Below are 18382 nucleotides of genomic sequence, written 5' to 3'. Positions count from 1 at the left end.
CAAAAAGTAAGGCTATAGGCTTTGGAAAATTTCGATTTTAGGCCAGAAAATTACCAGCGAAAAATTTACCATAAATGTTTGAATTGAACCTCTAGCAAGTCTCTATTGGCCCCTGGCCTTCCTAAAAGCAATTAAATAAACAGAAATGAGAGAAAAAAGAACGATGTTTTTTCACAAAAAAGTAAGGCTATAGGCTTTGGAAAATTTCGATTTTTGGCCAGAAAATTACCAGCGAAAAATTTACCATAAATGTTTGAATTGAACCTCTATCAAGTCCGTATTGGCGCCTGTCCTTCCTAAAAGCAATTAAATAAACAGAAATCAGAGAAAAAAGAACGATGTTTTTTCACAGAAAAGTAAGGCTATAGGCTTTGGAAAATCTCAATATTTGGCCAGAAAATTACCAGCGAAAAATTTACCATAAATGTTTGAATTGAACCTCTAGCAAGCCTGTAGTGGCCCCTGTCCTTCCTAAAAGCAATTAAATAAACAGAAATGAGAGAAAAAAGAACGATGTTTTTCCACCAAAAAGTAAGGCTATAGGCTTTGGAAAATATCAATTTATGGCCAGAAAATTACCAGTGAAAAATTTACGATAAATGTTTGAATTGAGCCTCTAGCAAGTCCGTAGTGGCCCCTGTCCTTCCTAAAAGCAATTAAATAAACAGAAATCAGAGAAAAAAGAACGATGTTTTTTCACAAAAAAGTAAGGCTATAGGCTTTGGAAAATTTCGATTTTTGGCCAGAAAATTACCAGCGAAAAATTTACCATAAATGTTTGAATTGAACCTCTATCAAGTCCGTATTGGCGCCTGTCCTTCCTAAAAGCAATTAAATAAACAGAAATCAGAGAAAAAAGAACGATGTTTTTTCACAGAAAAGTAAGGCTATAGGCTTTGGAAAATCTCAATATTTGGCCAGAAAATTACCAGCGAAAAATTTACCATAAATGTTTGAATTGAACCTCTAGCAAGCCTGTAGTGGCCCCTGTCCTTCCTAAAAGCAATTAAATAAACAGAAATGAGAGAAAAAAGAACGATGTTTTTCCACCAAAAAGTAAGGCTATAGGCTTTGGAAAATATCAATTTATGGCCAGAAAATTACCAGTGAAAAATTTACGATAAATGTTTGAATTGAGCCTCTAGCAAGTCCGTAGTGGCCCCTGTCCTTCCTAAAAGCAATTAAATAAACAGAAATCAGAGAAAAAAGAACGATGTTTTTTCACAAAAAAGTAAGGCTATAGGCTTTGGAAAATTTCGATTTTTGGCCAGAAAATTACCAGCGAAAAATTTACCATAAATGTTTGAATTGAACCTCTAGCAAGTCTGTATTGGCCCCTGGCCTTCCTAAAAGCAATTAAATAAACAGAAATGAGAGAAAAAAGAACGATGTTTTTTCACAAAAAAGTAAGGCTATAAGCTTTGGAAAATTTCAATTTTTGGCCAGAAAATCACCAGTGAAAAATTTACCATAAATGTTTGAATTGAACCTCTAGCAAGTCTGTATTGGCGCCTTTCCTTCCTAGAAGCAATAAAACATACAGAAATGAGAGAAAAAAGAACGATGTTTTTCCACCAAAAAGTAAGGCTATAGGCTTTGGAAAATTTCGATTTTTGGCCAGAAAATTATCAGCGAAAAATTTACCATAAATGTTTGAATTGAACCTCTAGCAAGCCTGTAGTGGCCCCTGTCCTTCCTAAAAGCAATTAAATAAACAGAAATGAGAGAAAAAAGAACGATGTTTTTCCACAAAAGAGTAAGGCTATAGGCTTTGGAAAAAATCGATTTTTGGCCAAAAAATTACTAGTGAAAAGTTTACGGTAAATGTCTGAATTGAACATCTAACAGGTCTGTAGTGGCCCCTGTCCTTCCTAAAAGAAATAAAACAAACAGAAATGAGAGAAAAAAGAACGATGTTTTTTCACAAAAAAGTAAGGCTATAGGCTTTGGAAAATGTGGAATTTTGGCCTCAAAAATACCAGCGAAAAATTTACCATAAATGTTTGATTTGAATCTCTAGCAAGTCTGTATCTGCCCCTGTCCTTCCAAAAAGCAATAAAAGGAACAGAAATGTGGGAAAAAAGAACGATGTTTTTCCACAAAAAAGTAAGGCTATAGGCTTCGGAAAATATCGATTTTTGGCAAGAAAATTACCAGCGAAAAATTTACGAAAAATGTTTGAATTGAACCTCTAGCAAGTCTGTATTGGCCCCTGTCTTTCCTAAAATCAATTTAACTAAAAGAAATGAACGAAAAACGAACCATGTTTTTCCACAAAAAAGTAAAGCTATAGGCTTTGGAAAAAATCGATTTTTGGCCAAAAAATTACTAGTGAAAAGTTTACGGTAAATGTCTGAATTGAGCCTCTAGCAGGTCTGTATTGACCCCTGTCCTTCCTAAAGGAATTAAATAAACAGAAATGAGAGAAAAAAGAACAATTTTTTTTCCACAAAAAGTAAGGCTATCGGCTTTTGAAAATTTCGATTTCTGGCCAGAAAATCACCAGCGAAAAATTTACCATAAATGTTTGAATTGAACCTCTAGCAAGTCCGTAGTGGCCCCTGTCCTTCCTAAAAGCAATTAAATAAACAGAAATCAGAGAAAAAAGAACGATGTTTTTTCACAAAAAAGTAAGGCTATAGGCTTTGGAAAATTTCGATTTTTGGCCAGAAAATTACCAGCGAAAAATTTACCATAAATGTTTGAATTGAACCTCTAGCAAGTCTGTATTGGCCCCTGGCCTTCCTAAAAGCAATTAAATAAACAGAAATGAGAGAAAAAAGAACGATGTTTTTTCACAAAAAAGTAAGGCTATAGGCTTTGGAAAATTTCAATTTTTGGCCAGAAAATCACCAGTGAAAAATTTACCATAAATGTTTGAATTGAACCTCTAGCAAGTCTGTATTGGCGCCTTTCCTTCCTAGAAGCAATAAAACATACAGAAATGAGAGAAAAAAGAACGATGTTTTTCCACCAAAAAGTAAGGCTATAGGCTTTGGAAAATTTCGATTTTTGGCCAGAAAATTATCAGCGAAAAATTTACCATAAATGTTTGAATTGAACCTCTAGCAAGCCTGTAGTGGCCCCTGTCCTTCCTAAAAGCAATTAAATAAACAGAAATGAGAGAAAAAAGAACGATGTTTTTCCACAAAAGAGTAAGGCTATAGGCTTTGGAAAAAATCGATTTTTGGCCAAAAAATTACTAGTGAAAAGTTTAAGGTAAATGTCTGAATTGAACATCTAACAGGTCTGTAGTGGCCCCTGTCCTTCCTAAAAGAAATAAAACAAACAGAAATGAGAGAAAAAAGAACGATGTTTTTTCACAAAAAAGTAAGGCTATAGGCTTTGGAAAATGTGGATTTTTGGCCTCAAAAATACCAGCGAAAAATTTACCATAAATGTTTGATTTGAATCTCTAGCAAGTCTGTATCTGCCCCTGTCCTTCCTAAAAGCAATAAAAGGAACAGAAATGTGGGAAAAAAGAACGATGTTTTTCCACAAAAAAGTAAGGCTATAGGCTTCGGAAAATATCGATTTTTGGCAAGAAAATTACCAGCGAAAAATTTACGAAAAATGTTTGAATTGAACCTCTAGCAAGTCTGTATTGGCCCCTGTCTTTCCTAAAATCAATTTAACTAAAAGAAATGAACGAAAAACGAACCATGTTTTTCCACAAAAAAGTAAAGCTATAGGCTTTGGAAAAAATCGATTTTTGGCCAAAAAATTACTAGTGAAAAGTTTACGGTAAATGTCTGAATTGAGCCTCTAGCAGGTCTGTATTGACCCCTGTCCTTCCTAAAGGAATTAAATAAACAGAAATGAGAGAAAAAAGAACAATTTTTTTTCCACAAAAAGTAAGGCTATCGGCTTTTGAAAATTTCGATTTCTGGCCAGAAAATCACCAGCGAAAAATTTACCATAAATGTTTGAATTGAACCTCTAGCAAGTCTGTATTGGCCCCTGTCCTTCCTAGAAGCAATATAACTAAAGGAAATGAGAGAAAAAAGAACGGTGTTTTTTCATAAAAAAGTAAGGCTACAGGTTTTGGAAAATTTCGATTTTTTGCCAGAAAATTACCAGCAAAAAATTTACCATAAATGTTTGAATTGAACCTCTAGCAAGTTTGTAGTGGCCCCTGTCCTTCCTAAAAGCAAATAAATAAACAGAAATGAGAGAAAAAAGAACGATGTTTTTCCACAAAAAAGTAAGGCTATAGGCTTTGGAAAATTTCGATTTTTGGCGAGAAAATCACCAGTGAAAAATTTACCATAAATGTTTGAATTGAACCTCTAGCAAGTCTGTATTGGCCCCTGTCCTTCCTAGAAGCAATATAACTAAAGGAAATGAGAGAAAAAAGAACGGTTTTTTTCATAAAAAAGTAAGGCTACAGGTTTTGGAAAATTTCGATCTTTGGCCAGAAAATTACCAGTGAAATATTTACCATAAATGTTTGAATTGAACCTCTAGCAAGTCTGTATTGGCCCCTGTCCTTCCTAGAAAAAAAATAACTAAATCAAAAGAAAGAAAGAAGAACGATGTTTTTCCAAAAATAAGTAAGGATATAGGCTTTGGAAAATTTCGATTCTTTGCTAGAAAATTACCAGTGAAATATTTAACATAAATGTTTGAATTGAACCTCTAGCAAGTCTGTATTGGCCCCTGTCCTTCCTAGAAGAATTAAACTAAAAGAAATGAGAGAAAAAAGAACGATGTTTTTACTCAAAAAAGTAAGGCTATAGGCTTTGGAAAATTTCGATTTTTGGCCAGAAAATTACCAGTGAAATATTTACCATAAATGTTTGAATTGAGCCTCTAGTAAGTCTGTATTGGCCCCTGTCCTTCCTAGAAACAATATAACTAAAAGAAATGAGAGAAAAAAGAACAATGTTTTTCCACAAAAAAGTAAGGCTTTAGGCATTGGAAAAAATCGATTTTTGGCCAGAAAATTACCAGCAAAAAATTTACCATAAATGTTTGAATTGAACCTCTAGCAAGTTTGTAGTGGCCCCTGTCCTTCCTAAAAGCAAATAAATAAACAGAAATGAGAGAAAAAAGAACGATGTTTTTCCACAAAAAAAGTAAAGCTATAAGCTTTGGAAAATTTCGATTTTTGGCGAGAAAATCACCAGTGAAAAATTTACCATAAATGTTTGAATTGAACCTCTAGCAAGTCTGTATTGGCCCCTGTCCTTCCTAGAAGCAATATAACTAAAGGAAATGAGAGAAAAAAGAACGGTGTTTTTTCATAAAAAAGTAAGGCTACAGGTTTTGGAAAATTTCGATCTTTGGCCAGAAAATTACCAGCAAAAAATTTACCATAAATGTTTGAATTGAACCTCTAGCAAGTTTGTAGTGGCCCCTGTCCTTCCTAAAAGCAAATAAATAAACAGAAATGAGAGAAAAAAGAACGATGTTTTTCCACAAAAAAGTAAGGCTATAGGCTTTGGAAAATTTCGATTTTTGGCCAGAAAATTACTAGTGAAAAGTTTACGGTAAATGTCTGAATTGAACCTCTAGCAAGCCTGTAGTTGCCCCTGTCCTTCCTAAAAGCAATATAACTAAAAAAAATGAACGAAAAAAGAACCATGTTTTTCCACAAAAAAGTAAGGCTATAGGCTTTGGAAAATTTCGATTTTTTGCCAGAAAATTACCAGCAAAAAATTTACCATAAATGTTTGAATTGAACCTTTAGCAAGTTTGTAGTGGCCCTTGTCCTTCCTAAAAGCAAATAAATAAACAGAAATGAGAGAAAAAAGAACGATGTTTTTCCACAAAAAAGTAAGGCTATAGGCTTTGGAAAATTTCGATTTTTGGCGAAAAAATCACCAGTGAAAAATTTACCATAAATGTTTGAATTAAACCTCTAGCAAGTCTGTATTGGCCCCTGTCCTTCCTAGAAGCAATATAACTAAAGGAAATGAGAGAAAAAAGAACGGTGTTTTTTCATAAAAAAGTAAGGCTACAGGTTTTGGAAAATTTCGATCTTTGGCCAGAAAATTACCAGTGAAATATTTACCATAAATGTTTGAATTGAACCTCTAGCAAGTCTGTATTGGCCCCTGTCCTTCCTAGAAAAAAAATAACTAAATCGAAAGAAAGAAAGAAGAACGATGTTTTTCCACAAATAAGTAAGGATATAGGCTTTGGAAAATTTCGATTCTTGGCTAGAAAATTACCAGTGAAATATTCAACATAAATGTTTGAATTGAACCTCTAGTAAGTCTGTATTGGCCCCTGTCCTTCCTAGAAACAATATAACTAACAGAAATAAACGAAAAAAGAACGATGTTTTTCCACAAAAAAGTAAGGCTTTAGGCATTGGAAAAAATCGATTTTTGGCCATAAAATTACCAGCAAAAAATTTACCATAAATGTTTGAATTGAACCTCTAGCAAGTCTGTATTGGCCCCTGTCCTTCCTAGAAGCACTAAAACTAAAAGAAATGAGAGAAAAAAGAATGATGTTTTTCCTCAAAAAAGTAAGGCTATAGGCTTTGGAAAATTTCGATTTTTGGCCAGAAAATTACCAGTGAAATATTTACCATGAATGTTTGAATTGAACCTCTAGCAAGTCTGTATTGGCTCCTGTCTTTCCTAGAAGCAATATAACTAACAGAAATAAACGGAAAAAGAACCATGTTTTTCCACAAAAATTAAGGCTATAGGCTCTGTAAAAAATCGATTTTTGGCCATAAAATTACCGGCAAAAAATTTACTATAAAAGTTTGAATTGAACCTCTATCAAGTCTGTATTGGCCCCTGTCTTTCCTAGAAAAAATATAACTTTAACAAATGAGAGAAAAAAGAACGATGTTTTTCCACAAAAAAGTAAGGCTATAGGCTTTGGAAAATTTCGATTTTTGGCCAGAAATGTTTGAATTGAACCTCTAGCAAGTCTGTATTGGCCTCTGTCTTTCCTAGAAGCATTATAACTAAAGGAAATGAGAGAAAAAAGAACGGTGTTTTTTCACAAAAAAGTAAGACTATAGGCTTTGGAAAATTTCGATTTCTTAGCCAGAGAAGTACCAGTGAAAAATTTGTTTGAAATGTTTGAATTGAACCTCTAGCAAGTCTGGATTGGCTTCTGTCTTTCCTAAAAGCAATATAACTAACAGAAATGAGCGAAAAAAGAACGATCTCTTTCCATCAAAAGGTAAGGCTATAGGCTTTGGAAAATTTTGATTTTTTGGCCGGAAAATTACCAGTGAAAAACTTACCTGAAATTTTTTAATTCAATCTCTACCATGTCGTGATTGGCCTTTGTTCTTTCTAAGAGAAATGAACTAACTTAAAAAAAGAAAAGAGTAGGATGTTTTTCTATAAAAAAGTAAGGTTATAGGTTTTTGAAAATTTTGAATTTTGATCGGAAAATTTTAAGTGAAAAATTTACCTGAAGTGTTGCAATTGAACCTTCAACGAGTCCAGATTGGGCTCTGACGTTTGTCGAAGCAATATAACTAACAGAAGTGAAAGAAAAAATAACGGTGAAAAATTTCGTTTTTTCACCGGACAATTCCCAGTGAAAGATTCTCCTTAATCGTTGTAATTGAACCTGGACCAAGTCCTAACTGGGCTCTCTCCTTTTTATTAACGATAAAATTAATAGAAAAGAAAGAATAGAGAACGACATTTGTCTAAAAAAGATTAATAATATAGGCTTTGGAAAATTCCAATCTTGAGCCGGAACTTCTTCAGCGAAGAATTTACCTAAAATGTTTAAAGTGAGCGCCTAACGAATCCGGATTGGCTTCTCTCCTTCTTAGATAGAGGCAATATAACAAACAGAAAAGTAGTAAAAAGAAGTTTGTGTTTTCTTAGAAATTAAGGCTATAGCCTTTGGAAATATTCGATTTTTGTGGGAAAAATTGTCATTGAAAAACTGGCCTAAATTGTTAGAATCGAGCTCTTAAAAAGCTCTGATTTGCGTTTGCCAGTGTAAAGCCTGATTTACACGAGACGAATTTTTTCGTGCGAAGCGAATTTTTCGCCGCGAATGCGCGAAAATTATGCGCAGAAGTGGAGATTAGGAAATTCGCAGCGAATTCGCAGCGAATAATTCGCTGCGAAAAAGTAGAAACCATTCCTACTTTTTCGCTGCGAATTTTTTCGCCTTGTAAAATAAACCAATCAGAACAGCAATTGAAGACATCTGACACGAACCCAAAGGAAGGGCTAGCCCGAATGGTACTACGCAATGTAAACATATCTAATTCAAAAGTATGCAAAACGACAGAAAACTACGCAATGGTTCAAACAACAACATGGGTGAAGAATGAGTAACCTATGACTAGGCCTAAACAATGCTGGGAAAATCCCGCACCTATAACATAAACAATGCAATGGGACGTTTCTAGCAACAGGCGTCTTTGGTGCAATAAACGATAAAAGCTCCTCATATGTAGTTGGCGACATTCGAAAGTATTTATTCTTGGTCATGTAAGCGTAAGTCCCTTACCAAAAGATGAAACTCCCCCTTCTGTAGACGTTCTGAATAAATTTTTCGAACCAAGTACCCCTTTCTTTGCTTTTTTGCTCGCTTTTTTTAATAACAACAATCTTCGAACAGACGCCATTTTATTTTGCATTATTCGCGGCGAATTCGCAAAAGAAATTCTGCCAGTGGAAATTGAACTTCGAATTCGCAGCGAATTCGCAGGCGAAAAATTCGTGGCGAAAAATTCGCTTCGCACGAAAAAATTCGTCTCGTGTAAATCAGGCTTAAGAAGACAAAGAAATGGCAAAAAAGCAGAAAAAGCAGGAAATTGAAAAAAATTACGAAAAATTATTTATGTACTTTTTTGAAAATTTGTCTTCACTTGAACAAAAGAAGGGGAAACAATTTTCATTTTTCATAAGTCTATAGCTTTAAACCTTTTTAAAAAAAGTGGATCTTTGTTTGAATCTTTATAAATTTTGGAAAATGCTGTTGCTCATCAAGTAATATCCTTTTACTGCTTCACTTATGGCATTTAACTTTCAAAAAAATGCATTGCTTGAAGTACTTTTGGGATAAATTTGGGATGGAAGTGGTCTCTCATTAAAGTGAATGGCCTGTGTTGAAAGGCAAAAGAACCTTCAGTTTACTGCAATTCAGGCATGACCATGAGATGTGCTGTGGTTAAAACTGGTAAAAGAGACTCTTGCACGAGCTGTGGCTCTCTCATTTTGGTTGGATGATCATCATATCTATTTTTTGCAAGCCAAATTGCTTTGAAATCTCAACTTCCAACTAAAGTTATTCACTTGAAATCAGATAAAAATTGACAGAATCCTTGCTTACCTATCCTGAATTTTGATAAAAAAAATAAATCAATTGATAGGCTGCAGTAAAATGTATCTACAGTTATTAAGGTAACTACATTCAATGGTGTAAAATGAAGTGCAAAGGGAGAATTTGAATTTTGTAGATTAGAAAGTTTTATAGAATATACCAGTGAACATATTTCCACTAGACAACTGTAATTCCACTTCCTAGTGAGCCAATCCAGTGTATCATAGGAAGTGAAAACATAAGTAATTAATGTTCGTGTTTCTCTACCTGGAAAGGGGGCTCAATTTCAATGCCTGTGCCACAAAATATTAATACAGAGAAATGCAATGCAATATCATAGAGAACACGATGTCAGTTCTGACTTTGTAGCTTGCCAATTTCATGAGAAATTATACAAAAGTTTTTCCAGGGGATTAAGTGAAAGTGAAAGTTTTTCCAGGAAATTATCAAAGTGCACAAGCCATGGTTGGTAAGAAGATCCTGCAACCAGATATATTATGCAGGTATATTATTAAAAATTTCTTCTAAACTTCCATTGTGGTTTCTTTCCTAATTGCAGTAAAATGATCTAGCTATTGTCAGCATACATCAAATTGTGCATTTTTTGATAACTTAGTGGTGATTTCCGAGCTCATTTCAAATTCACCTTTCTGAGCAACAAAAGTAATACACAAAAAGTAAATGAAACTTAATGTTACTACCATTGATGTGAAGAAAATACATATATCTAACTTTATCCAAATGTGTTCAAAATAAAGGTCAGTTTAGATATGAGATCTAATTAAAAAACTTAGCCACGCTCATAAAAATACTCAACAGTCGCTGCAAAGTATATTTCTAAAGTTGATTCCTAGATACTGCAGGTACATCTTGCAATATTTTGTGTTTGCAGGCACAAGGACAGAAGGCAGAAGTTCAATTTGAAAATCAAATTATCGAAATCAAGGTAACCACGTTACTACAACATTTTGCCAAGCACCATGTTTGATTCTAGCTTCAAGTTTTTGTCTAATCCTAATATGTATGTTATCCAACTTGTGATACAATTTCTCTTGTCAATTTTCAGCTTCAGGTTTCAATAAGCCATAGTTCTATTCCACTTTCTTTGCAACCGAACCAATAAATTTCTTTCGTTGGGCAATCATATGAAAGTACAGCTGAGGAAATATTGGGATATAACAAAGCATCACAAAGATGAGAAAGTGGAAATAGCTGAAGCTGAAATTTACAGCATTTGGTAGGAAAACACTCAGTAACCCTTGATCCTTAACCACTGGCAAGGCCTTCATAATGGTGATGAGTTCGCCAGTCACACCGAATGGGTAAAGTAGAAAAAAGAATGTATATCGACACCAAAGCAAAGCATAAGGAACTTGCCCGAAAATGTTTAGAACATAATATGCATATCTAATAACTTCAGTGATAGACCAGCAGAGAAGGAAAAGTATAACTCCAGGTGCCTTTTGAGTGAGGGGGACCAGATCTGTTACCATCCACAAAACAAAAAGCCTCGATGCAACTTGGAATCCTGTGAGAACTGGAGATGAAGGTACTATTTTGACAATGCAATGGATGACTTCTAAAACTGCAGCTGTTTGACATATCTTAAGCAATTTCTCCACTCTCAAATACAACAACTCCAACAAACTGTCCTGTCCTAGATTCCCTCCTCCTTGCGCTGCAAATTCGACCGCGATTCCAGCCAATATTGCAGACCATCCTATGCAAAGGATTGCATTATAAACAACCAAGTAACATTGTTTTGCATTAAAAGAAGACATCTTTGTTGATGCACAGTTCCTTTTCGAATATGATGCTTACAACTTTGTGGGCAATCGTATCGTACCGTACCATCAAAGTCCAACAAGCAGAACAACTCGATGTAAAGAAACACTAAATCAAGATGGCCCCTACTTATGCTACCAAGAATTCCATTGCCCAGTGAGATTAATAATAGGTACCAGGGCACGGCACCAGAAGAAGCGCCTGGAATCGCGCCAGAAGCGGGGGGGGGGGGGGGGGGGGGGGGGGGACACGTCCCCCCCAGTTCTCAGCAGAATCAATTTTGTATTTCGTCTAAATTCGATGAGAAAATGTTGGGGGAGGGGTAATATTTTGACACCGTACTTTTTGATGTAATCCTATGATTTTAAAACTACCAATTTGCAAACAAAAGTTAGTAATTGGCATTCCCTTCAGATAAAATTGGCGTTCCCTGTTGGTAAAAGGGCGTTTTCTTGTGGTTAAAAGGGCGTGGCTTAAATATTCTTGGTTTGTCCCCCCCCCCAGAGTTTAGTGGCCGGCGCCGCCATTGCACGGCACGACAATATTTTGGTTAGCAAAAATGTTTCCATAGAGGCCCTGTTTTGAAGCTCTAAATTCAAGTTCGATGTATATAAGGTCCGTTTTATAAGTCGTGCCGAGCCACGTGAAATTTGGTTTGTGCGATGTGGCGCGGTGCGACTTTTATAAAACCAATTTGTCGCCTGGTTCGACGTGGTTCGACTGAGTCGAGCCTTACGGCTAGGGATGCTCGGCTGGGTCGACCCAGAGTGACTTATAAAACCAACAGTGGATCTGCGCCGCGCTTAAATGACACTTCTTTCGTCTGCCATCTTGTTTTCTCAGACGAAAGACTCAAGTGGTTATGCGCATGCGAAACTACAGTTCGGCGCGACCAACTTTTTGCCTTCATAAAACGGAGGTGAATCACAGTCGAACCTCAATCGAACCAAAAACCTGCTGGTTCGGCGCGGCACGGCGCGACTTATAAAACGGCCCTAACTTGGCCCCTCCACCTTGAAATTCATGGCGTGGACCCTGAATACGCGTATTCTATTCACCTCATTGCATTCGCCGCAAACGGGACAAACTAAGATTCACACATGAAAAATAGATAGAAATCAGTGTTGCTGCTGCATAACAACCTCAGAGCACGGCCACTTTAGTTGTCAAGTTGTCAAGGATGCATGGTGATCGAAAAAGAAACATGCTTGGAGAAGAGGCATGTCGCACAGCAATGTCGCTGAGAGAAGGGGAATGGGAGTAAATTATCCCAGGGGCTCAAGGTCTACGGGGCGTCATAAAGAAATGAAACCGATTTTAAGAAATAATTCAATCAAACATAACAAAGGTATGCTTATGAAATAGTCCATCTTCTTTAAAGAGATTGCAAGAAAGTAACTGCAAGCAATATTCTCATATGCATTTTTAGCTAATGTAAAGGGCGTGGTCACAAAAATGTTTTGTTCACTTTGCTCGCGAGGGCATCGCCTTTCAGTTTTGCCCTAGGGCCTCCGAAACCTTTCGGCGGCCATGCAAGTTAACAATCAACTATAAACACAGCGTTGCTTTTATTCAGATTTTAGCACTTTTCCAAATCGAGATAAAACTATTGCTAGATCTCAGATACCCTGGGTACCAGACTCACTATAAATGAAATAAAATAGAGAGTCTGGTCTAGTGCGCCCCATTCTCGTTCTGGTGTGCTGATATTAACCAATCAGGAGCGAGTGTACAGATTTCTGTACGTTCAAAGGTCACAGCGAAACAATAAACTTAGCTCTGGTGTAAAACATCGAACAGAACAGAACATAAATAGATGCTAGCGACCGTAACGATTGAGTTTGAAGATGCTGTTAAAACTGTACTCAAAGAATATTTTCCGCATGTTGTGGAACTGAAAACAGAACAGCATTGAAAGCCTTGTTTGTAAAGAGAAGAGACACCTTCGCCATATTGCCAACTGGCTTTGGAAAGTCTCTGATATTTCAGGCTGTGCCTCTCGTTGCAAAGAAATTAGGCCTTGTAGTGAAATGCAGTAGATAAGAAACACCGCAAGGCGCCGAGAACAAACAACAACAAACACAGTTAATCAGTTATAGCTAATATTTCGCCTGGCATACGGGGCTTCGCTTGTCGTATTGGCCATATTTGCTGTGGTGACCTTCCAACGTGATGATTCTAACCGCCGCGGTGTCCAAGCGCGCTGCCTTCACAGTGAGGAAGTAGACGTTCAAAGTACCCACAATTTATGAGAAAATTACAAAAGACTTATTTCAAGTTGTATACGAAATTTGATAATGATTAACATTTAATAACTGCATTGTGCTAACTTTAATTTCATGCTTCGCACATGTTTTTTGCTGCCAAATGGCGTTTCAAACCTGATTTGATTGTTATCTTGAGGCAGAAAAGTCTATTACCACTGTATTAAAAATGTCGACTTTAAAGAACTAAATAAAACACATTTGCTTTAAGATTTCCCAAAACTCCTCTGACCACTGAGTTTCTTTGTTATTTATCTGACAGTCTTGTTTCACAGGCCTAGTCTGTTAAATAGACTTCAGTTCTTTCAAGTAAGTTCACCAGAACGAGAATGGGGCGCACTAGACCAGACTCTCTATTATTTTATATAGTGAGTCTGGTACCCAGGGTAGATCTCAGAGGACTCTGAAGGTTAAAATAGGGAAATTGCTTATTCCAATAATGAAATTGTCATTCAAATGGGAAACTGCATCAGAGTTGATAGGTGACAGCCAACTTCTGTAAAGTCATCTTTTATCAAATTGCAATAAAAACTGATTGCTTTGACAAAGAGAGTCTTACGTCATAACTGCACTCGGTTATGAAGACGTCAGCAAGAACTATTTTCACAAGTCAATTTCCCTTCGGGCAACTAAAACTCCCAGGGTATCTATTACTAACCTGTTATCCAAGTTGATATGAATTGAATCTAGGCTGTTTTTATTATTTAAACATGTGTTTCTTCATCCTGGTTCGTGGAATCCTAGCAGATAACACATAACTGAATACAACCCAATTCCAAACTTGACTCCAATAATTTTCTCAAATCAACAAGGCTATTTACAAAATAATAATATATACAATGCAAGCTTGACTCTATAATCACTTTCTTAAATTAAAATTAGTTCATACTTTGAATGCCACAACTCTTCAACGCAACATAAGTCTATCAGTCTCTTCAACCACTGCTAAACAAAACACCATGCAAATTAAATAACGTCACGTGACGTACGCTAATTGCAACAGAAGTTATTGCTACTAAGAGCCATTCATGTTTAAAACGCTAGGTTGCCGTTTAGTAGGCGCCACGAAATTGAATCCAGGGGGGCTACGATTAAAGTTCAGTGACATAGGCAGTAGTTAAGATACTCTGGGTTCCAGAGCGTCAGTGTCGAGGAAATAGGGCCTCGAGGAAATAGGGGGTTGCGGGATGGAACCCAGGGTATAGTTAAGATTGCTAGTTCTAGGGATAGCCAGAAAATGGGTCTAGAATATTTGAAACACCGACTGAGAACTAAGGATCCTTGGCACAACAAACAAACATTCTATCACAGTTATGGTCCATGGTTCTGTATTGTTTGGTTATGATATGAAGATAGAAAACAAGCAATAGAAAATTGTTTGAATGAAGGCAGGAATTAAAGAACACAACATTATGGGTTCCAGAACACGATCCATCTTCTGAATGAAAAAGTTTACTTTGAGAATATCCTTGAAGTAAATTAAGTCTGGGGTTCAGAAGCAAGTCTGGGCCACAATTTCCAAAAAAGGTTCCCAGACTTGCTTCGATTTGGAGAGGGGCCAACTGCCCCCAGTAGGGACTCCCCCCAGTTGTCGGCAAGATCGATTTTGTTTTTCGTCCAAATTCGATGAGAATGCTGGGGGAGGGGTAATATTATGACAGCCTACTTTTCGAGATGTAATTCTATGATTTTATAACTGCCTCTATGTAACCAAAAGTTAGTCATGGACGTTCCCCTTCGGAAAAAATTGGCTTTCCTGTTGGTAAAAGGGTGTTTTCTTGTGGTAAAAAGGGTGTTGTCGAAATTTTTCATTTTTGTCCCACCCAGAGCTTATTGGCTGGCACCGCCATTGCTGCCCCCAGTTTTCCCCTTAAATCCGCTACTGTCCATTCTCATTTTTAGCTACGGTTAAGAGGTGCAATAGATCAATGTATTTGGTTTCCCTTGGACGTATTTTGTCATTCATTCACCACCCGTGACCGGAAACTTTTATAGCAGTAACATAAATTTTTTATAGCAGTAGTCCATTGACACGATTCAATATCTTACATAACATTTAACATACCTGATGAAAGTTTAGGAAGAAGATTTAGAGAACCAATGCGCTATTTTCTTCTGCGGTTTATCGGCTTTTGCACGCGGGACGTCACAGGGAATCGAGGAAATACATATACTCGTTCGTTTTGAATGGGTGGCTATCAAATGACTTTGTGAGACAGACAATCAAGTCGACTGTACTGTAGCTTAGCTTGATTCCAGGCTTTTAAATTGGTCGATGCCAAATCAAACTGCTTCTATCGGCCTGTATTCATTTTTGTGTTTATAATTTACTGAAGAGATTTTAGTCTCGCCGTTTTGGCTATCGACACCGTTTCTGGGGTTTGGTTGGCATTGGTAACGAAGAATTCAGGATTTTCGGATCGGATCATTCGTAATTATCAAATACGGAGATATCTCAAATAACAAACAATTTCGGACAAAGTATTTTGCATGGAAAGGTAAGTTTTATATTTTCGCGTTTCAAAAACTTCGCACCTGTTATTGAATCAATTTCCTACGATTCTTTTTCTATATTCATTGTAATGAAAATTGTGTTCTTGATTTCTTTTTGTCAGTCATGAGCAAACGGAACAGTGAAGAATTAAATCGGCGCATCAGACATATCTCATTGCCAACCCTGTTTGAATATGGTGACTTTGGAGACTTGAAATCAGAGAAAAAACTGTTGTTGAAATCAGCAATTAATCCTGTAAATGAAAATCGTAAGATTTCCAAATTACCTAGTTTAACTGAAAACTCCAACAGCTCCGACATATCTGGTAAAGAGAGAGGCAAACTTGTGAATACAGGAAATGAGAATGCTTCTCAAACGGGACTTGATGAAGAAAGTTGCGTGTCTATTGGAGACGATGAAAGTGATGTTTTCGTAGACAGTGACGAAGGGAGCAAATATATTGCCGACCAAGGATGGAAAAGTCGTCCTGGAGAAAAACATAAGAGTAATGAAAGCAGTTTCAAGATTAACGGAGTAAGGAAATTAAATTTGTGGGATTTAGATGCGAAAGACCAAGATTTTATTAAACAAAAAGAAAATACAGATAAAATGAAATCAGTTTGCCAATGGATCAAACAGCAGTCATATGTAAACTGCGTGCCAAAAGTGAATTGCTTTGAGGAAATTCGTGAAAAAACTACGCTTCGTATACCATTGATCAGGGGAGACCCAGTAACTACAAAAGAACGTGCTGATTCAGAAAGACTGTGGAGTATGCGTGCTAGAGAGAAGAATAGTTTGAACTCGAACAGGATGGATTACGGGGTGATCAGAAATATGGAAAGTGGTTCTAAATGTATGCAAGTTGGGTCGGAACTGTCAGTGAGGTTGTCAAATTCTTGGCAAAGAAAGAACAATGTGGTTACGCCACGGCACAACTGTGATGCTGCAGAAGCGAAGCTCGATATGGCTCAAAGAACTAACGCATTTGCCGCAAAACCAAACGAAATTCGATTTCAAACCCCCACTCCGCCCAGATGTGGTACCCCTTTTCCGAAGAAAAATGCTTCTTACATACGTAGAAGCAGTTTATCGTCATCCTACCCAAGCCAAAAAGATACAGGAACAAATCTACATGGCAAACACGAAGAATCGAGCGTGCCTACGCGTGCCGCAACGGCATTTTCATGGCCAGGTTCAAATCAAGGGGTGAGGAGGCGGCTATCTGAAAAATCTTTACACAACAGAACATCGACACCAATGCCCCCTACTGACATGGTACGATCACGTTCGACCGAATTGTGAAATTTCAAGAGACATTTGAATTGACTCTGACAGACGGGTGTTTGAATTGTCACATTTCACTCAGACCTCACCTAGTCGTTTTTGATATTCACATACTGTTATTTAAGTGCATCTATTATTATTATTATTATTGGATACAGTTTATCAGGTCGAGACGAGCTCTAGGCCAGGATAAAGTTCTTAGGGATGGGAGGAGGGGTGGCCAAAGCCACAACCTGTTAAGAAGTATATTAACTGAACAATAGCATTTTCTCCGTCTCAGGTGGGCTCAGCCCCAATGCCCCCTTCAGGCCACGGGCCTACGTCGACAGCTGTCACTGCCAAGCTGTGTATAGGATTTCGCAAAATAGTTAGTTCGAATTATTTGGAGTTTCTAGAGGTAGATAGATCAAACATAAGAGTATGTAAATAAAATATCGTGCAACCAGTGAATAACGTAGACCAGGTGTTGTGTAACGGTAGAATGACAATTGCGAAAGATGAGGGCTGGGAAGGCTCTTATTCGATATGACTCGAAAGTCTACTCAAAATAGAAACGTCATTTTAATTTACAGTGCTTGTCATCATCTCAAAAAGAACATTTTTCGCATTTTATGGTAGTAAAGACGTGCGCACCCCTGTTGTTCTAAAAGGGTGGTTTTTATGTATAAAAGCTTCATTATTCCTCAACCCCTTTAAAAACTACATATTGTGTATGACCTAACTTGTTTTTGTTCGCAAACTTTGTTAACACAAAGTTTTTGTTCACAAACAAATGCCGATTTTCCTTGAACCAAGAGACGGTTGCTTTAAAATGCAAAGACTTTAAACCATATCGTTTCCGTGTAGTGATGCAGACCTTCTGATTTGAAAACCTGTTCGTTTACACAAAGCCACTTCGAGAAACCAATTTGTCACTACCATCCTCTACTTGCCGAAAAATCTGGAGCACCCCTAGATTATAAAAAATCTGGTCATTTTTACAATGGATGTTTTTTACACACATACCCCAAACCCCCCTCCCCCCCCCCCCCCCTTCGGTAGCGACGGCCCTGATAATGCTTAGGGATTTAAATGCTCTAAAAAGTCGTCTTTAAATCGTCTTGTGAGACAAAGTTTTGCTGAAAATGAAATGATGACAGATTCTTTCTATTGTCTTTGTTTCAGGGCACCTTGTCTGAGTTCCTTACAATTTATTAAATTTTATTTGCTATTCTTTACAAGTAAGAATAACGCTGGGCTCAACTTATGAGACATCTTAGAAGGATACATCACAATACTTGCA

The 18382-nt window shown here is 36.8% G+C and overlaps 2 protein-coding genes across 2 annotated transcripts; one reads left to right on the top strand and one right to left on the bottom strand.

The window, feature by feature from the left end:
• Window positions 1-9958: 9958 nt before the first annotated feature.
• On the bottom strand, window positions 9959-11160 carry LOC135688250 (very-long-chain (3R)-3-hydroxyacyl-CoA dehydratase 2). Its single transcript, XM_065205025.2, has one exon. It carries the CDS (start codon window positions 11049-11051, stop codon window positions 10362-10364), a length of 690 nt encoding a protein of 229 aa, XP_065061097.1. The 5' UTR covers window positions 11052-11160; the 3' UTR covers window positions 9959-10361.
• Window positions 11161-15503: 4343 nt separating this feature from the next.
• LOC135688216 (uncharacterized) lies at window positions 15504-18244 on the top strand. Its single transcript, XM_065204961.2, has 2 exons — window positions 15504-15817; window positions 15935-18244. Exon 2 carries the CDS (start codon window positions 15937-15939, stop codon window positions 17116-17118), a length of 1182 nt encoding a protein of 393 aa, XP_065061033.2. The 5' UTR covers window positions 15504-15817; window positions 15935-15936; the 3' UTR covers window positions 17119-18244.
• The last annotated feature ends 138 nt before the right edge of the window (window positions 18245-18382 follow it).

The sequence above is a fragment of the Rhopilema esculentum genome, chromosome 19 (assembly GCF_057945365.1).
Source record: "Rhopilema esculentum isolate cy_ngs chromosome 19, ASM5794536v1, whole genome shotgun sequence".
NCBI lineage: Eukaryota > Metazoa > Cnidaria > Scyphozoa > Rhizostomeae > Rhizostomatidae > Rhopilema > Rhopilema esculentum.
Note: the sequence above shows the minus strand (reverse complement) of the source record. Positions and strands in the feature narration are given on the sequence as shown.